Below are 18,553 nucleotides of genomic sequence, written 5' to 3'. Positions count from 1 at the left end.
AAGTTTCAATCAAAAAAAACAGTAACAAACATTACTAACATCTACCAAGAACATCAAACAAACAATACCTTAGCACTAAAGCAGTCCTCCTTAAAAGAATGTCAAAACTATGAACACTATATATGGTGTTTATACACTATAATACATATATTTATTTTATTTTAGGGAATAGTAAGATGATGTAGGATACATCACTAGGACTTTTTCTCAAGCCCCAAAGAGTTAAATTTTCTTTTAAAGTGCAAACAGCTATACTGTCTGAAATAAACAATTCATGCAAAAATGGGAAAACAGAAGATGAAAAAATAACAAACATCTTAAGAAGCTTCAAGAAGACTGCTTTAAGCAACCTGTTCAGATTTATGATAGTCAAGACCTCCTTATGGTAATTAATACCAACTCTTTCAACCTTCTTCCCCCCCACAGATGTCTGATCATCTTCATTGCTTTTCATGAAACTCTTTCCAGCTGACCTGTATCTCTTGATTACAATGCATGAACTGAACCAAATATGCCAGGTGATGACTTAATACTGAGCAAAATAAAAAGTTACAGCAAAAATCTTAGGCCCAGTCTCTATAAAACTCACTTGGGGAAACTCTGTGGAACTTACTACATGCACCAAAACCACTGAATTCTTACACTATTCTAAAAAAGTTCTCATGACCTCTGTTAAAACCAACTCTCTTCCCTCCTTTAGAGGGGGAATGGTTGCACCTACCCATTTAAGCATCTCTGCTCTCCACAGGCAGCTTTAACAATTCTGCCCAAGTTGCTTACACTTTCCCCTCCACCCGTGAGCAATACCAGATGCTCTTGTTAATCCTTCCTCTTCTCAGTCACAGTCCTTCATTATTGAGTGTCCATGGCTCATGACTTAAGAACAAATGCAAAGCAATACCCGTCTGTCCCAGATGGTCCTAACCTAAAACCATTGTTTATTACCTATCCCTGGAGAGAAACTCCTTTAGGAAGGTTATAACAGAAAATATTGCTTTGTATTAAGGCAAAAAGCATAAAAAGTTAAAACACCCTGAAAATCAAAGGCTTTCTTCAAAGAGGAAGTGGCTCTGGCTTCTCTCAGTTATGCTGCTTAGTCTTCAAATTTTTCAGAAAAACATAGCCAAATATGCCTTGGTGAGGGTGCAGGGACAGGGGAAACCAAACCCCAACAAACCAAAACCTGAATAGCAGACTGTTCAGAAGCTGAAAATATAAAGACAAAAGAAATATCTTAGTTTGAGAACAAGTACTTCAAAGGCTCTGACAACAGCTACAAACAGAAAAAGGCTGATAAGATTACCAGAAATTCAAATAATGAGCTTGAATAGGTTTTAGGAAAAGGACACCATCATGGAAAACCCCTAAGCCATAAAGCCAAGAACTTCTATACAAAAGTTTAGGCCCCAGATATGTCTTATTCCAACATGTGAGACACCTTGAATGGTCTGCTACTTTTAGTTTCTCTCATGTTTGAGATTAGATCTTCCAAAACCAGCCAATTATTTAAACATTACATCCTACCTCAGCAACATGAAACACAAGGGAACTTCAGAACTGCACCCTTTGCATGCCAAAGAATCATGAACTGAGCTTTAATCTAAGCCTGAATTCAAAACTATAATGGCTTGGATTCTACCATTTGTCATTAAAACTCAATTTAAATGCAATACTGCCAGCTAAATCATAAGTGACTTATTCAGTTATCTAGTTTTGTTTTCACATTGACAGCCATACAGCTCTGAGACTCACAGCTTAACTTGGGAGTTTTGATCAGAAATTAACACTCCTCTTGCTTCTCATAGGGGAAAGGAGTACTTCTTGTATATTGACCAAATCATTCACTTGTTCCAGTGTAAGAGCTGATACATTAGTCCAATGTTGTAATTATTTTTTTTTCAAAAGTGAAAAAACTTCATAAATTGAGGTTGAATTCTCAAGTGCAATAACTCATCTCTTAGAGCAATTGTATTTCAACATTCCACATATTTCTGATCAACTGAAGGATACTCAAAGAGAATAGCGTGTCCAGCAATCATTCACACAGCTTCCTTGAGGAAAAGATGTAAGACAAATAGCAGTTCAGAGAAACGGGCATCAAAATCCCACTATCCCAACAAGATACCTTTATACTATTTGCTTGGGATATGAAATCAGATCAGAAATTGAGATGTTCTCTAAGGACACTATTCTACACTACTAAGATACTATTCTACACAGTGGCCAATTAGGTCTTGCTCCTTCTACATTGCCTGATTTCCAACAGCTCAATAGCAGGGTTATTAACATAATCTGCTTAAGAAGTGATTAAACAGCTCAAATACTGACATGAAAACAAATGTCATTACTTCTCAGATAAGATGTCTCCCTGGATATTAACAGCAGCTTATACTGCAGTATATTGCCTTCAGTTGTCTGCAGCCACAGAAGTATAGCACTACTTGACTTCACTCATGAAATCTAGGTATTTTTCTATAAAAAGCTTTGAAGAAGGTAGTAAGAAGTTCAGCATCATAACATAGTAGTTTCTAGACACCGTTTCAGTAAAAGTTTGAGTCAAGTTTGGGGGCGGAAAAAAGTAATTGTAAGATATGAAAAGTTTCCAGTCAGCTGTCAGATATCCAAATTATGAGGGCTGGTAGCTTAAGTTCCCCTTTCTTCACTCTGAAGGAAGCCTGTCAGGGTTTAAATAATAAACAAACCTCCCCCCAAAACCAACCAGCACACCCTCCCTCTACCTTCAGCCCCAGCAGAAGACTCCCCCACTAGTGCAAGAAAAAGGGAACAGAAACCAAACCAAACTGACTTTCCAGAGTGATCAACATTTTAGATCTGGTGTTAGCTGGGAGGGAGGGAAGGGAAGGCAGAGAAAAGAAAAAAGGGAACTAAAGTTCACAACACAAATATGACAGTGTATTATATCAAATACTTACTTCCAAATTAGCACGTATTTCTTCTTTGAAGCTTCTGAAAGACAGTAACTTCTTTTCAAAATTAAAATATTGTTTGCAGATAATGTACTGAGTCTCTGCATGGCCAAATACAATTTTCAGTGTTCTAAATTCCAAACAAATTCTGTAGGTTACCCTCAAAACTTGCAGTTCAGACTTACTTTGTAACAGTCAATTGTAAAGCAGCAATGAATTGCCAGTAGTCACCAAGTTCCTCAGCAACACAGCACGCAAACAAAATATTCAGTGTGTTATCACTGAGTTTTTAAGGTAGCTATACTGCCTCTAGTATCAGAAATTCAGCTAATTGCCTCATACACTTGATATGCTGAGATGCTAAATACTAATTGACAAATCTTAACGTTTTTGGATGTTCATTTAATACTTTTCAGATAGAGTAAAGCATTGTATCAGAACACTAACAGAAATAATACCTTTTTCTCTCCAATTATGGAGTTTTAAAGAAGAGACAAAGAAGAACTTTGAATGTATTCGGATTTCTTGAATTTATGTTATTCACTCTCCAAATACAGATGTGTGCTATTACTCGTTTCTAGTTTTCTTCCAGAATGCACAGCGATATTAAGATTTATTCTATAAATAGGAGCTATCCCATTCATTACGTGTCTCAGAATGAGGCACAAAAATACCATACTTTGAGCCAGAGTACCTTAATATCAAAGCATTTGTTGTGTGCTATAAAGCATAAAAGTAATTCACAAAAAGCTACATTTGTAGGACAGGCTTCACATGTGTATCATTACAGAAATAAACTATTCATATTTATCTTCAGCATAGTTCATAATAAAGTTATCATCAACTATCAGCTTAATTATAAATTCTGAAAGGAGTTTGAGTTCTCTGTAACACAGACTGCTCTTGCCATTATAATTTCTATTAGTTTTTGATCCTCAAAAACTTACATTAAATAGCAGGGTCTAATATTTTGTGTCATTTTTTCTGTCTTTCCATCAAACATTTAAGATATTTACAGACAATACCATAGTATTAACTAAAAACACTGAGAAAACACTGCTGTCCATCTCCTTAGGAGATAACTAAAAAACAAAGCATGACTTTACCATCAGTTTAAGCTTAAAGAGCTGCTGTCATTTAAGTTCCATGTTTGTTTCTTTGTATAAGACTTCCAACTTCACCCCACATGGTTCAATTACAATTCTCTTCATAAAAAGTTTTTTAGAAAAATCTTATTAAAAGCAATCCTGATATTCAATTTAAATACAATACGATCAGAAGTTTAGTTTGAGACTTTAACCTGCTTGAAAACTTAAAGAAAGGTTAAAGGGATTCAGTTTTAATTAAACATATCTGTAGCAACCTGAATCTAAGTCTCAGGGTTTTGCAACCCAATTTCTCATCAGAATATTATTAAAGCTCACCTGAATTGAATGACAATCTTCCATTCCTCTAGGCTCTCCAAGTACATTATCTTCCCCTCTGGGAATGAATACTTTACTATGACTGATGAACATGATATATAGGACAAACACAGTCTTTCCACGTGAAAGTGAATTTCTTTCTACCCTTTTTTGTCTTCTTATTGCCATATTTCATTAGCATCTAGATACAAGTACTCTAAGACATTAGTCCTAAATTTCTGCTTCATATGATGTATTACATGAAATATTTTAAATTAATTAGAGTTTAGAAAACCATCCCAGTCTTTAGCTACTGTAGTCTGGTTTATGTGTACTTCTTCCCCTACCTGTAAGCCAATTTACAAATTATACCCTCTTCAAAATACTAGATAATTTTATTAAAAGTCTGTTTTTAAAATGGCAACCTATTAAAATACATATTTAAAACAAGTGTATTCTAGTCTTCAACTGTGTTGACAGTTTAACTCAAATACTGTTATACCCGTAACATCACATAAAAACCTTGAGCAATGGGAGGGGTTGCAGCAAGTAGAGGAGGCATAAGGAGGAGAATTTTCTGTGTGTTCATATAGATATATGAAGTTGAGCTATTAAAATATCTTCATGTAGCTGTCTTGCAGTCAGTATTGATAGCTGAAATCACTATTATCTAGCAGTAGGTGAACTATACCAGTGATTCATTATTCAGTTTTGAGTCAGAGGACATATCAGATTTCCATATTAAAATTCAAGTACTACACTAACCTATTTTATCAATGTCTATTGCAATAAAAAGGCAATGAGTATTCCAAGGAATGCTACTCTAGCATTCACTAGGCTAATCATGTCAGACAGGATCATGGCTGAAAACAGTGCTGCACCAACTTTTCTGTTTGTCTTCTGCATTAAAAATGAAGGATTTTTTAAAAAAATAATCATTGCCTGTAGACTCAAATTATCACAGTGAATAGTGGACAGACCCTCCCACTGAGTTCTTAAAGAAAATAAGAATTTCTGACAATTAAAATAGAAGCATTTTATGACTGCAAACTGAAGTATAGCGTGAATATTTAAACACTTTTGTTTATTCCATTTGTAAGTGTATTGAACTTGAGACTATGGAAAACAGTAGTAAACAGATTGCTATGAAGCACTGAAAAACAATGGATCTGAAAATCACTGCAAGGGTAGTCCATTTATTTCTTTATTACTGCACACTTCTGTTTTTACAGAAGCTTAACCACAGTACTACAACTAATGGCATATGTAGTCAGTCTTACCATTCTGAAGTTATGTAAGCACATATAATTTCAAGTTCATGTCCTCCCCAAATAGTTTTCTTAAACAGGGTAAGGAAGAAAGAAAACCCAGCATTTAACTTTTTGTTTAAGCAGAAGTAGTCAACTGCCTCAAATTGTGAATTCATATACTTTTTTGTAATATAAATACACACACTGCACATTCACCAGATCAGTATTTCTACAAAACAGAAGTTGGATAAATGACACTGCATACTTCTGAAATGCAGTCAAAAGAACAAAAATTTCATAAAGTCCCAGTTCAGTAAGACCCAGCAATCAAATTCCTAGTACCTTGATGGACTAATACTTAACCTTGAAGAAGGGAATTGGTGAAAGGGAAAAATGGAACAAAACCCCACAAAACCCCAAAGAAGAGAGCAGAATTAGGATTGCAGGATTTAAGAAGGAAAAATGCATGTCACTTCCATTTAAGAACTTGCAGAACATAGTTTGAGTGTAGCTAGCCTTCTGAATAAGGAGGAAATTTATATTTTTGTCTCAAGTTCAGAAAGAGTGATTCATCCTCCTAGTTCTCAGAATAAGCAATGCAATTCTCCTCCATGTAATCCTGCCACCTTCCTGTTCTGCTAACATCCTTCCTTCTCCTCCCCTCAAAACAGAACACCACCTACTCTTTCGTAAGTAGGTTAGTTTGATTTTAGGTTACTATTTTCTAGCAGGACTTCTGTCTACACTCTCATGATGAGTGGGAATTCTGAAGGGCCTTGGTCCTTGGACAACACTGTTAGATCAGTAAAAGATGATAAAACAAGTTATGCCACTGTTATTTCTCCTTCTCTGTATACAGTTTTATAGAAGCCTAACTGTAGAGCTTTAGGAAGAACCTCAGGTAGTTTAGATACAGCCTAAATTTGCAGTGTAATCAGGCTAGATCCCTTACACAAGTCATTGTCTTGTATTAGAAGAAAAAGACATGCATAATAATGACAGTACAATAGAAACATGTATATTCTTAGGCTACTGCAATGTAGAGAAAAATATTATTAGTGTAAGTCATAACATACATTTTTTCTCCTAGAACTTCATCATTGCTACAAAATTGTCCTTAAGTGAAGAGGATATTGATCTAAAACACAGTGCAGGAGAGAAGAAATAATCCTAAAAATACTTACTGAAGTCACCTGCGAGAAACACTGCTTCTGCTCCTGGTGCCCACTCTTTGCAATATATTCCACCATCCACAAATTGGTTAACTCCGAAGGTTTTGTAACTTTTTGAAAATTTATCAAGGCCTCCTTCATTTTCCTCAATGTTCTTCAAGTGGTTATAAAACAGAGAATACCTTTCAAAGAAAATAGATATATATATTTTTAGAAAGTTTACTAAGTGCCTTTCTTACATTAGCAAGCGTAAGAACAAAAAAACCCCAAATCATCGAGACATGCTGTCATACTATGTCTTAAGACTGCAATATCGGATTCACTGTCCTCTACAGAAATAGAAAAACAAAATCAAATACAAACCATACACTTTTTTCATGGTTATTACACAGTGCAAAGTTGCAATCTTCATGTTTGTCTGTATTTTTTCTACTTTATGGGAACAGTTTGCACTTTAAGTTTAAGACTAACTCCTGATTGGCAGTCAAGAAATCATAGTATTACTACACAACAGGAGAACGTCACACTCTGAACAGCCTAGCACTTTTTCCTCCATCTTATTAATACTGGACACAGGCCTCCTAGGGAGAGTTGTATAGGCCTGCCACATCTCTCACAGTCAGTTTTAATAGACTTATCTCAGGACACTGAAAAGTTTGCAGTACAGCATATCAGTACGGAGAAACCAGTCTGGCACTTGCAGACAGCATCTCCTGAGGCAACCTTTTTACAGAGACCATCAGCAAGACTCTGCAGTTCCCTGGCACTTCAACAATTTTTACCACTGAAATTACCACTTCATGGAAGTAATTATTTGGCCCATACCCTACTTATACCAGTATGACTTGATATGGCCTAAATTTCTAGTGTCAAAATTTGCTAGTAACAGCTTGGAGGTCTTTGATGTTTTGCTATGTTTTCTCAAGGAAGTTCCCATCCATTCAAAGAACAGGTGTACCATATAAACAAGAGGGTCAACTTTGACTACTAAAATGTGACCTATTATGTGAAGAAGTACAGCTAAAAGCTTCAGTTGAGCATTTAATTAATGCTACCTGTACAGGGTTTTTTTGTTTAAGAAAGACATCCCCAATGTAAATTAGAAATGTGTTTGTGCTCTCCATAAATGGAAAGGAGTCTTTGAAATGCATAAAAACTACTAAGAATCCCAGCAAGAACAACTTGCTTGCCTCATTACACTTACTGTAATTTGAAAAAGGAAACAGAAACAATAAAGCAGCAAAACAGCACAACAGGATGATACCTTGTTGGTTTTAAAGAAAAAAAAAAAGAGGTAGCCTGTTTGCAGCATCAGGACTCAAAGACACTGCTCTGTGATTTGTTTTAAAGTTTTATTTTAGAATTGGTCCTTAATCAGTTCAAAGTAGGGATTAAAATGTCTATTTACTGGTTAAGGTAAAATAACATTACCTACATTAATTTAGAGTACTATGACTACTTTCACGGTTAATGTCCCAGAAAGTTTTTATTATCAAGACTGATGCTCACCTTTAAAGACAGCAAGATTTGAAAATGCCTCAGGATACACTATAGCAAATACACTTAACTTTTTGCCCATCCACCTGCATCATTCTTAAAATTTGCTCATGGGTATAATCCTCAGAAGTGCATTACTAACTACTACCACCCTGATAATTAATTTCATTTATAGTGCTTGAGGGAGAATATTTTGTCAAATTTCCAGGTATATTTCATATATACACAAACCCAGTTAACAGACTTAAGTTTTAACCCACTGCAATCACAGAAGGATTTATATATATAAAGTTTAAATGCAGAAACACAGAGCAAGTCACAAACAGCCTCAAAAGTTCAATATATGACATTTGGTAAAGACAAAATTACTCCATTACTGAAGGGTCCTCCTTGTGGGAAAAAAAGTATTTTGATTCATATAGCTTTATAATTTTAAGCCTTTCTTTAAAATGCATCAGTTATATTATACAAGACAGTGCTATCTGCAAATTCCTATTTCTCAGCTGTTTCAAAATTGCTGCCTGTCACATGTATTATTTTTAACTAGTTCCTCTGCAGCTGAAGCAGAAACCCTTCTGTGTATGCTATAGGTAGCTGTTGTGACTCCAGAAAAGATCTTAACTGAAGCAAGGAGTTTGAGACACTTAAAATAGAAAAGGCATTCTGGAATTGGTTATCTACTTAAAATTAATCTTTTTCTCCCCATACTTGGTACAAATACATTTTCACAGATTTAAGAGCACCTTTGGCCGGATATGGTATTTCCCACATTCAAGAAGTGGAAGAAGTGGTTAGCTTCATCTTTAAACAAAAGTCAGTCATATAAATCTTTGAAAGCTGGAGAGAAAAGAAGTGATACATTTATTAACAGAGAAGAAGAGCGGGTCACAGAAGGAGTGAAATCTCTGAGCAGAAAAGAAAAAGGCTATGATAAACTTCGTATAACCTGGAGGCACACATGTATGCCCATAGCCTACTGTGCTTCCTGAGTCCTCCCTGGCAAAGCAGAATCAAGCCCATTGATCTCATTCTGAAGAAATAAGCAGCAAACAAATTCAGGATTTGAGAGCGGGTTTATGGGGTGGAAGGGATGAAAATGGACTTTCAGAAAGCAATTATGTGATTTATGCCCTTGGGAAAAACGGCTGAGAGTAATACACATGTTGTAAACTCTGGATTCTTGTTACAGAAGCACTAAGAGTACATCCACTGTTTCAATTTTTGTCTTTCAGTATATTCAAAGTTTAGAGCAAAAAAAGAGACCATGACACTTAATATGTGAAATGGTCATGAGTATTACTGTAACAAAAGACTACACTTTTTTGCTCACTTTGCAATAGTGGTGAGCAAGATTACATGCTCAACAAAAATCATTTATTTTGGAGGATAGGTGGGGGTGAAGGAAGGGAGCAGATTAGAAAAGTTGTTGATTGGGGTCATAGAACATTATTACAATGATAGGTTTTTATATAGGACAGATTTTGAACAAGTAATACAGCATCACGTACACTGAGTAACAATGCTCCCTCAATTTGTACACAAGCACACAGCTTGTGACAGAGCAAGTTAATTCAGGTATTACTGTTGCATCATCATCGCAGAAAACATGATTTTTGAAACAACTAGTGCTCTCCATATTTTTTTTTTAACTATAATCTAGGAAGCATTCAGTTTTAATTTTTTTAACCACCTCCTGAAATTATCAAGTACAGAACTGCAGCTTGCTCAAAAGTTCACAAAAAACCCACCAGCTTCTGAAATGGATCAACTACTTGTGCTGTGAACTATTCTAAAAACTCATCTCAGGAGCTGAAACACATCTGGACACAGAACAAGGTTACCCATCATAGAAGGTCTTGTAAAATAGCAGAAGCCTAGTTCTGTATCCTATTGCTGCTTTAAAGGAAAGGATTGAGTGAAGTGCATGTTCACGATCCAGATTTAGGAAACTTAAGGTTTTGCTTTCACAGAAATTTTGGCTTTCATTTCTACATTACTGAAGCTTGTTAAACAATTTTATCCTCCAAACTGAAACCCCAGGATCAAAGAAAATGACAGGAAAGTTTTTTGCTCAACCACATCCAAAGATTTGTATTGTTCACTAATATCATACAAGTATTAGGAGAGATAGACATTAGATTGGTAAGACTGCATTTCATGATCTCCTTTCAACACTGAAAGTTATGTCATGTTCAGTTATGCATATATACTAATATGACACAGTCAGACTGGACACACTTCAAAAATCAGACAATCTCTTAAAATTCTGGATTTGTGAACAGAATCAACAACAGCATCCAGAGCTACAAGTCAAGACAAAAGGGTGACCTGTGCCTTCATACCTTTCAAGTCTTCACAGCTTAATGAATGACTGCAAAGTCTTTTAAGAGTTTTCTACTTCCCTGCATCAAAGTTCACACTGAAGAGGACTACAAGGTAAAAACTGTACCCAGGTATGCCTTGAAAAGTACAACCATTGCCTTTGGGACAAAAAAGTAAATAGAGCAACAATGGGATCCACACAAGGTACAGAGTGTCTGAAGTAACTGGAAAAAACTGTCCCTTACTACAGCCAAGTATGACAAAACACACCTGACAAGTGCGGAGGGCAGAAGGAGGCTGCTTTTGGTGTATTCCTTGCTCCTGGAGATCTCATAAAAAAGCAAGCTTTTCAATTTAAGTCCCATATCCATTCATCTTGCCTCTGTTAACAGACCAATAGGTTTTAAAACTAAAATAATAAGATTAGGTGTTTTCTTCAGACTTAGTGGAAACAAAACTTCACAGTCTGAAGTTTCTGCAAGCACACATATGCCCAGCTTGAAACAAGACATTTGGTAACAGAATAGTACTTTCACACCAGCGTTTTCCCACTCCTCTTACACTATTTCTCTGTGAAATACTGGCAATCGTAAACATCATTTGAAACAGGGTCACAACAGTCTTTTCCTATTGTTACATTCATAATTTGTAACACAGCATTGCTTTAAATCCCATGCTTTATATGCAGCTTTGTTTAAAGCCTTACAATAGAAGTGTAGGAATTGGCTGACTTTCCATAGAAGCAGGATTGAAACATCAAACATGAATTAGTATAATGGCTATCCAGAAATCAAGTATCTTGCCAATAAAATACCCTTCATAGTATAGGAGTAAAGACAATATTAAGACAGTAGCCACTTCAAGGGTTTACATTTCAGGTGAACACTTATTCCTCACACTTCTATCACTAAAACATCCAGATACCTAGAGATCTAAAACTTACACTGTGGAAGTATACAGTTATCATATAAAAAGATGGCCTGAAATCTTTCAGTTCAATGCAAAGCTATACAGTTCTTATACAAAACCCTCCTGATGCTGCAGTTCCTATCACTATTGACTTAATTCAGCTATTGATCCTATTAATAGTCTCAGGCATGTGTTAAAATCAGTAGCTTCAATATGGAGCATAAGAATAAAAAAAGTTAAGCCTCCCCTTCCTCCTCAAAGTCGACTGCCTTACTGAAATAAGACTTTTGGCATACTATGGAAGAAGTCTGATGGTAAATCAGACTAATGAATTAGGGCTTCACATAAAGTCTTCAGGTCTTTATTCTTCCAAGCAACCAGAGGTAGTAACTCCTTCCTGACCACCTTGTAAAATGACAAAAAGGTATGCTAATATTTTAAACTTTTAGATTTAACCAGTAAGATTTGGTTTCTAAGGCGTAACAGTAATCTAAATAGAAACTAGGATAACCAAAAGGCCTTAGCAGCATACAAAATACACTCAAATGGTCTGGTGCTGAACTACAAGGTGGCTGCAACGTCAAGACATTTTTATGCCCATTCTCGTACCTTTTTATAAAATTGTAGTTATTGCCGTATATAGAACAGTCAATCAGCTTATTTTAAGACCTGTGGTGTTAACACTGAAATTAATCCTTTTAGTCCCTCTTCTGCTTATGATATTGATTTTAGTAGCTATTCATCTTTTAGATGTCCACACCAGCTTTTTTGTCATAATTTACTACTACAATATTGGCCCAGTATTAATGCTAATTTATTCAAAACATTAAAGCAAGTGGGGGAGCCTTTGATAATGGTATCTGGTGGCCATATGGAAAGCCCAATTCTGCAGATACCAAAGGGAAAAGGATATCAAAGAAAATGCCCAGTAAGGTACTCTGTAGAGAAATCCTCCCATTTTCCAGTAAATACAAACATTTACAGTAATGTCAATGTTAAAAATAAAAGCTACACTCCAAAATAAAAGAAAATAAAACTATTAGCTACTTAAGTCTATTACATTTCTTTACGTTTTTCCCAATGTAGGTGTTGGAAAGACTAAAATATCAAAAGCAGAAAGGGAAAAATAGTCTGTCTTCCCCCCCCCCCCCCCCATCATTTAAACAATAAGCTTTAAGAAAACTGGGTTAGATTTTGAGATACCACTTATCCCATTTATCAGCTTAATTCTGAAGCCTCTTAGGGAAATGCTGCCTCTTATTTTCAACCTTCCACTCTTCCCTGCCACAGAAGAAGCTGTATCAGCATTACAGTAAAACAGGGAATAGGAGAGCAAAGAGGCCATCAAATCCTGTCCGGTACCATCACTGACGTATCATGAACAACACTATGCATAAAGTTACTGAGATTTTGGAACTCCATTTTCAAAACTGCCTTGTGTCCCCCCCAACTTATTACTATGACCGGAAAACTGCTACAGTGCTTTGCTTAAATCATAGGATCTACCTAACATCCCTGTTTGCTGAAATCATAGATCTTCCTAACATTGTAACATCCCCCTCTGAGGGCTAACATACCATCATCCTCTGCTCTAAAATTACACTGAAATTCTCCTGCAGCTTTCCAGTCATAGTATTAAGGGGTAAAGAACAGGGCTCTGCGGACTTCTCTGGGCATTTTTACTTTTGGGTTTTTGATTAAAGCATTCAGACGTCTTGTAAACAAGAATGCAAACCATCACACCCCTGGAACAATATTGAGATTGCATGCTGTGTTCAGACTTGTTGAATGAAGCTCACTGTGACAGTGCAGGAAGACTGGGGCCAGTGGTGGGGGAAAAAAAGTCAGGCAGTGTCAAACTCATTCACCTACTGATGTGGACAGACCATCAAAACATTCCCTGTTTTGGTATAGATCCACTCTACCTTATGACCCCTGTGGACAATCAAAAGGGACAAAAAACTAACAAAAATCCAAATCTGCTTTTCTACAGGTTAAAAGTAAAGGTGTTACATGTTTCTGAAATCATGATCTTAAGAGTTCTGTGTGTGGCTAAATGTGAATTCCCCAGAGGTTCTAGTTGCTCTATTAAAATTATTCATTACACAAGTACTTTCCCCCTCCCAAGTCAGAGAGAATTTAACACACATTTTCAGCTGAAAACTAAGGATTCTGCAGGTTGTCCAATGATATTAAGTTCCTTTCAGGTGTAAAGTTAACTGTTATCACGATAATTTGGGGATACAGTTATTTCATCAAGGAGCTTACACAGTTAAATCATTTCTGTTACAATTCCTACCAAAAAAATGCTTTATTAATAGTTACTGAAAAGACCACCCAGAGTACTTGTAAGAGTGAGCAAGAAAAGCAAAATTTCAACTGCAACTTTTCCCTTTCCCTACTCTGCAGATAATGAATGCCAACATGCAGTTTTTCATTTCTTCCTTTCCAACAGACAGGACAGCTCTGCTCTGTGCTTTTCTGGTCTCCCCAGGAGATTTCTTTAAAATTTACCCAAATGAACAGAGGGAGGGCAAGGGATTCAGTAGTGCCTGCTATTGCTGAATCCCAAGAACATAGTGGCTATTCAGTTGCTACATCCAAAGATCCTTCAAGTAAGTGCATTAATTTGAGTGTCCTTATGACTTCTGTCCAACTAGAATAAATCTTTAATATTGGAAGCTCCACTGGAAATGGAAGCAGAAGCAGTTTAAAAAAAGAAATGCAATAGCACCCACACCACCTTACTTTAGTAGTTACTTAAAATTTCTGGGCAATTGCCATGGTGAGCAAACAGATGTGAACTCCCAACTCTCTCTGGATGTTCCATGATTTCAGTATGGAGAGGTAACACAGCTTTGTGGCTCAAACTAAATGCAGTATCTTAAAAATTAAAAAATATTTGCTTGGGGATAATTAATGACTAATCACTTGCTCGGTTGAAAGTTATTCATACAGGACAAGTGACTGATTCAGCACCAACTTATTCCAAAATAAAGTGCAGTGACATACAAGTCAAGCCCTAACAACAACTACAGCCTAGTACATAGGAGCATGACAAAACACAAAACTGGCAGAAAACAAAGGGAAACTAGAGATGTTCTTAACATCCTACCACTAGTTGCTATTTCTAACAGAGATGTGAAGACCTATAAGCTATGAAGTCTAATAAAGATAAACACCTTTCAGTAGTATTTCAGCAAGAAGATTATTTGCTGACTTGAGTTCTGGCACTGTGCTTTCTGCAAAATACAAGGGACTAGAAGCCTCTTCCCTATGTTAGGATAACCTAGGGGTTTCACCAGCATTTGACAGCTGTAATGTTTCTTCCATCAGCTTCATAACCAACATACACAGTGCTCAATTCAGAACCAAATGCAGGAGTGATTACAAGATGTATCAAATGCAAACAATGCGATCATTTAGTAATAATTGCTCCACTGACTTATTTAAACCAATCCCACTTTTAAGAATGTCCTTTCCCACAGTATTTAGAGGCTGTCTTATCCACAGCCTCATATAAACATACCATCTATCACCCCCTTCAGTTTATTAGAAACACATGGATGCACCTCACAGGATAAGTGTAACAAATTACCAGTGTTTAGAAGCAGCAAGACACAATTTCTTTCTATCAGAAGGCTAGCAAACTACTTAGAAGCATCAATTCAAGCAAGAGCAAAGTGTATACATAAGTATTAACACTTGCTACAAGACAACCATTTTATCTTTTACCCTCTACTGAGATAAAAAGGTATATAGTTACCTTTTTAAAAAACTAAGACACCCCAAAAAAACCAAAACAGAGCAACCCCCAAAAACCTTGTGATAGTAAGTAGTATTACAACTTCCTGGAACAGCACAGCTATATATATTCTGTCCCTGCTAAAGCACTCAAGATAGTTTCCCTGTCATGAGGAAACAGTCTAAATAAAACAGCAATTATAAAATAACAGGAGTTCTGTATGTTTTTTCTTTGAATATAAGGAAAGAAATTTACCAGTAGCATACTTCATTTATCTTGTTTTACATATCAGAACATTCATCAGATAAACACTTTAGATATAGATTTCTTCATTTAATAGTCATTGTCTCACTATCTCTCTGCTAAGTAGTCTTAATTATGCATGAATTGTACACCAAAACCCCTGGTTTAGCTGCAGTAATTTGCTTCTCTGTTGTGATGATATCCGAAGCAAGTTGGAGTTCTTTTCGCATGAACATAACTACAGAGAAACTCCATCATATTTGAGCAGAAAGCTGCAGAAATGTAGAGACAGATTTCTTTCTCAAAATCAGTAGACTAAGACTGTGTTAGCTCATGTTTCATATTACACAAGAGAAAATAAACTGAAAGGTCAGTTGAACAGTTACAGCATTGCCCTTTTCCAAGGTAATCAGCAGAGCATGTAGCAAAGACGTGAACACAAGCGTGACTGGAAAGACAGTAGCTGATAAAGAGGCTTTTGCTGCCAAAAGTATGTGGGACAAAATACTGTTCTCTCAATACCCATCGAGGAGTGTGGCATACTGCAGGCCTTACTTCAGTAACTCTGATTTATTACTTTAATTTGAAATTGTGTTCATGTTAAACATTCAGGTTTTCATATTGCTAAAACACACTAGAATATGTAATACTCAACATTAATCACATTCTCAGGTAAGCTACAGGAACAGTATCATTATTAATTTGTTTGCAGTAGGGACACAATACAGTCAAAAATTCATCCGGTCTAATGCATTTTTACTTTAAGTACACAAATTCTTCTTGTTATTCAGTACTATTTAACTGGAAACTGTAGGGTAGATTTTTCCCTCATATTAAAAGCAGCTCATTTGTCCTCTTAGAAGCATGTATTTATTAGCAGAACCTTCCAAAACTACTTCTACTCATCATATTAATATATGCTTAAAAACACCTTAATCTGGAAACAGCTCACTCAAATGCTTTATTTGCCAGAATTATTTTTAATGAAGCTGTAAATAACAGCATAACAATTCCCACTTGATTCCACTGCCAACTACTTCCAACAGACTATCTTCATATTAATAGCTATCAAGGTCTAGTTGGGGCAAAAGTCAGTGATTCCCACAGCACTAGTACAAAGTTGGAATCAAAACACGAAGTAAAAGCAGTAGCTACACAAGAGGCTTTGGGGCGAAAAGATACCACAGAATTTCTTACAAAAAATATAATACGCCTCTTGGTGGGCAAGTGTTATTACCTCCTGAAGATCTTCAGTAACCTGGAAGTGTCAGTCAGTACCATTTCTAAAGCAATTATTTGTGTGGTGAGAACCAGCCCACACATCTCCTGTGAGTGGTAAAAGCTCTCTGCACATAGTGACAAGGTAGTCTGGACTTCAGTAGCTACTTAATTTCATTTTAGTTCCTTAAATAAAGCTATTTTGAATGTTGTAGGTTGTTGTTTTGGTTTGTTGGGTGGTTTTTTTGTTTGTGGGATTTTTTTTTTTATTAGCTTGCCACAGCAGTAAACATAAGCAACCATCTGTTTCATTTCAAATTTGGATTTCAAGCCTGCTGCATCAGTTTGGGTTCCACATTCTTAGTAATGCTGCAAGTAAGATTAACTGGCATAAGTAAAGCTCAACACAATGCTAAGACAGACTTAATTTCTTAATAAGCACCCAAGAAGTTAAGAATCAAAAGTTTCAGTTGTCTACCAAACATGAAAAAGCTGTTAAGTCAGAAGACACTTCTGATTTATTTCAAATAAAACACCAGATATTCCTCACTACCTTAGCCACCCAATCCACTTCAGTGGGCACATTATTTAGTAAGAATTGTTATTTGAATTTCCTAACACAAAACTGTACAGCTGCTCTAGTTATGACTTCATTCTTAATTTCCATAAGTCTTACTTCATCTCCTTTTAAAATATGTTCCAGAAATTAAAAACAAAGTCTTAACAGATCAGATCAATGGCTTGTATATTCAAGCAGTTCACTATTTGAAAGCTACATTAGAAAGTTAAATAAAAATCTTCTCATCCCCTGATAACCATCAAACAAACAAGAATCCCCCTTACTACAGGGCTGTTTCCTTGTCAAACTTTAAACATTTAAATGGATAGCCATCTTCAGAGGCTGTCAAAAAGATGGCTAGCGGAAAGATACCCACAGCAACACCCAGCTTCTCTACTACTGCACCAAACCTTGCTCCCTGTAACAATTTTACTCTTCTCTAGTGTGACCACAAACCTACAGTATTCCACCTAATTAAGTAACTCTAATTCCTATTACTTTAGCCTCAGTTTTAGGATGCACATATATTCATACACCACCTAAAAAAGGTGGTGTTCTCCTTTTCTCATGCACACAAATGTACTCCCAATGTAGGTTTCTTTCTGGCCTTTTAAGTATTTGTCACCCACTTTCAGATTACCTCTCTGTATTTTACTGTGACAAAGAAAACTTCACAGTACTCTAGAAAAGAAAAGGATGTGTGAGATTTTTACATATAAAAGATAGAAAAACAAGTATTAAACAGGATGGGAAGAAACACAGGGTGGGGGGAGGAACACCACTGAGCTACTTTACCTTCTACATTATCACACCAGTTCCAGGCATCTTAGCAGAAGCACCACGTTGGTTTCACAGCACAAGCTTGGCTAAATTTAATTATTAACTACTTTCACTGCAGACAGGACCAACAAGGGAAGTTAAGAGCTCTTAAACATTTATACAGTCCACAATGCAAAATGCTTATAATTTAGTATCAACATGCTAGAAGTAAAATTGTATATTGTGTACTTAAGTCTGTAACTAGTCCCAGGCAAATCAAGTTGTTCTCACAGAAGATGAGCAAGCAAAAAGCACGTATTGTTGAGTGCTGCTGCTGGGAATACAACAGCTACAACAGCTTATTTCATTCATGGCCAAGCATTTTCAAGGTGCAGTCTAAAAGCTATTTTTTATCCAGACTTCAATAAGCACAAAGATAAGAAATATTAATTTGTACCATGATCTAAAAAAGATAAACATCAAATTCTCCAAGTTATTATACCAAATATTCAGACTTCTTTAGAAAGAGTTCAGATTTTACATAGTACA

At 36.0% G+C, this 18,553-nt stretch overlaps 1 protein-coding gene across 3 annotated transcripts in view; it reads right to left on the bottom strand.

Annotated features, from left to right (window-relative positions):
- The window catches only part of GBE1 (1,4-alpha-glucan branching enzyme 1), a 171,212-nt gene that overhangs the window by 129,011 nt on the left and 23,648 nt on the right, over window positions 1-18,553 (bottom strand). For all 3 annotated transcript variants that reach the window (XM_074857885.1, XM_074857890.1, XM_074857899.1), the window contains exon 2: window positions 6,765-6,934. In XM_074857885.1, coding sequence (XP_074713986.1) covers window positions 6,765-6,934 — 170 coding nt within the window. The remainder of the gene's footprint in view (window positions 1-6,764; window positions 6,935-18,553) is intronic.

Source organism: Strix uralensis, chromosome 2, assembly GCF_047716275.1.
Source record: "Strix uralensis isolate ZFMK-TIS-50842 chromosome 2, bStrUra1, whole genome shotgun sequence".
In the NCBI taxonomy this organism is placed as follows: Eukaryota; Metazoa; Chordata; class Aves; order Strigiformes; family Strigidae; genus Strix; species Strix uralensis.
This window is presented reverse-complemented; position numbering and strand designations above follow the sequence as displayed.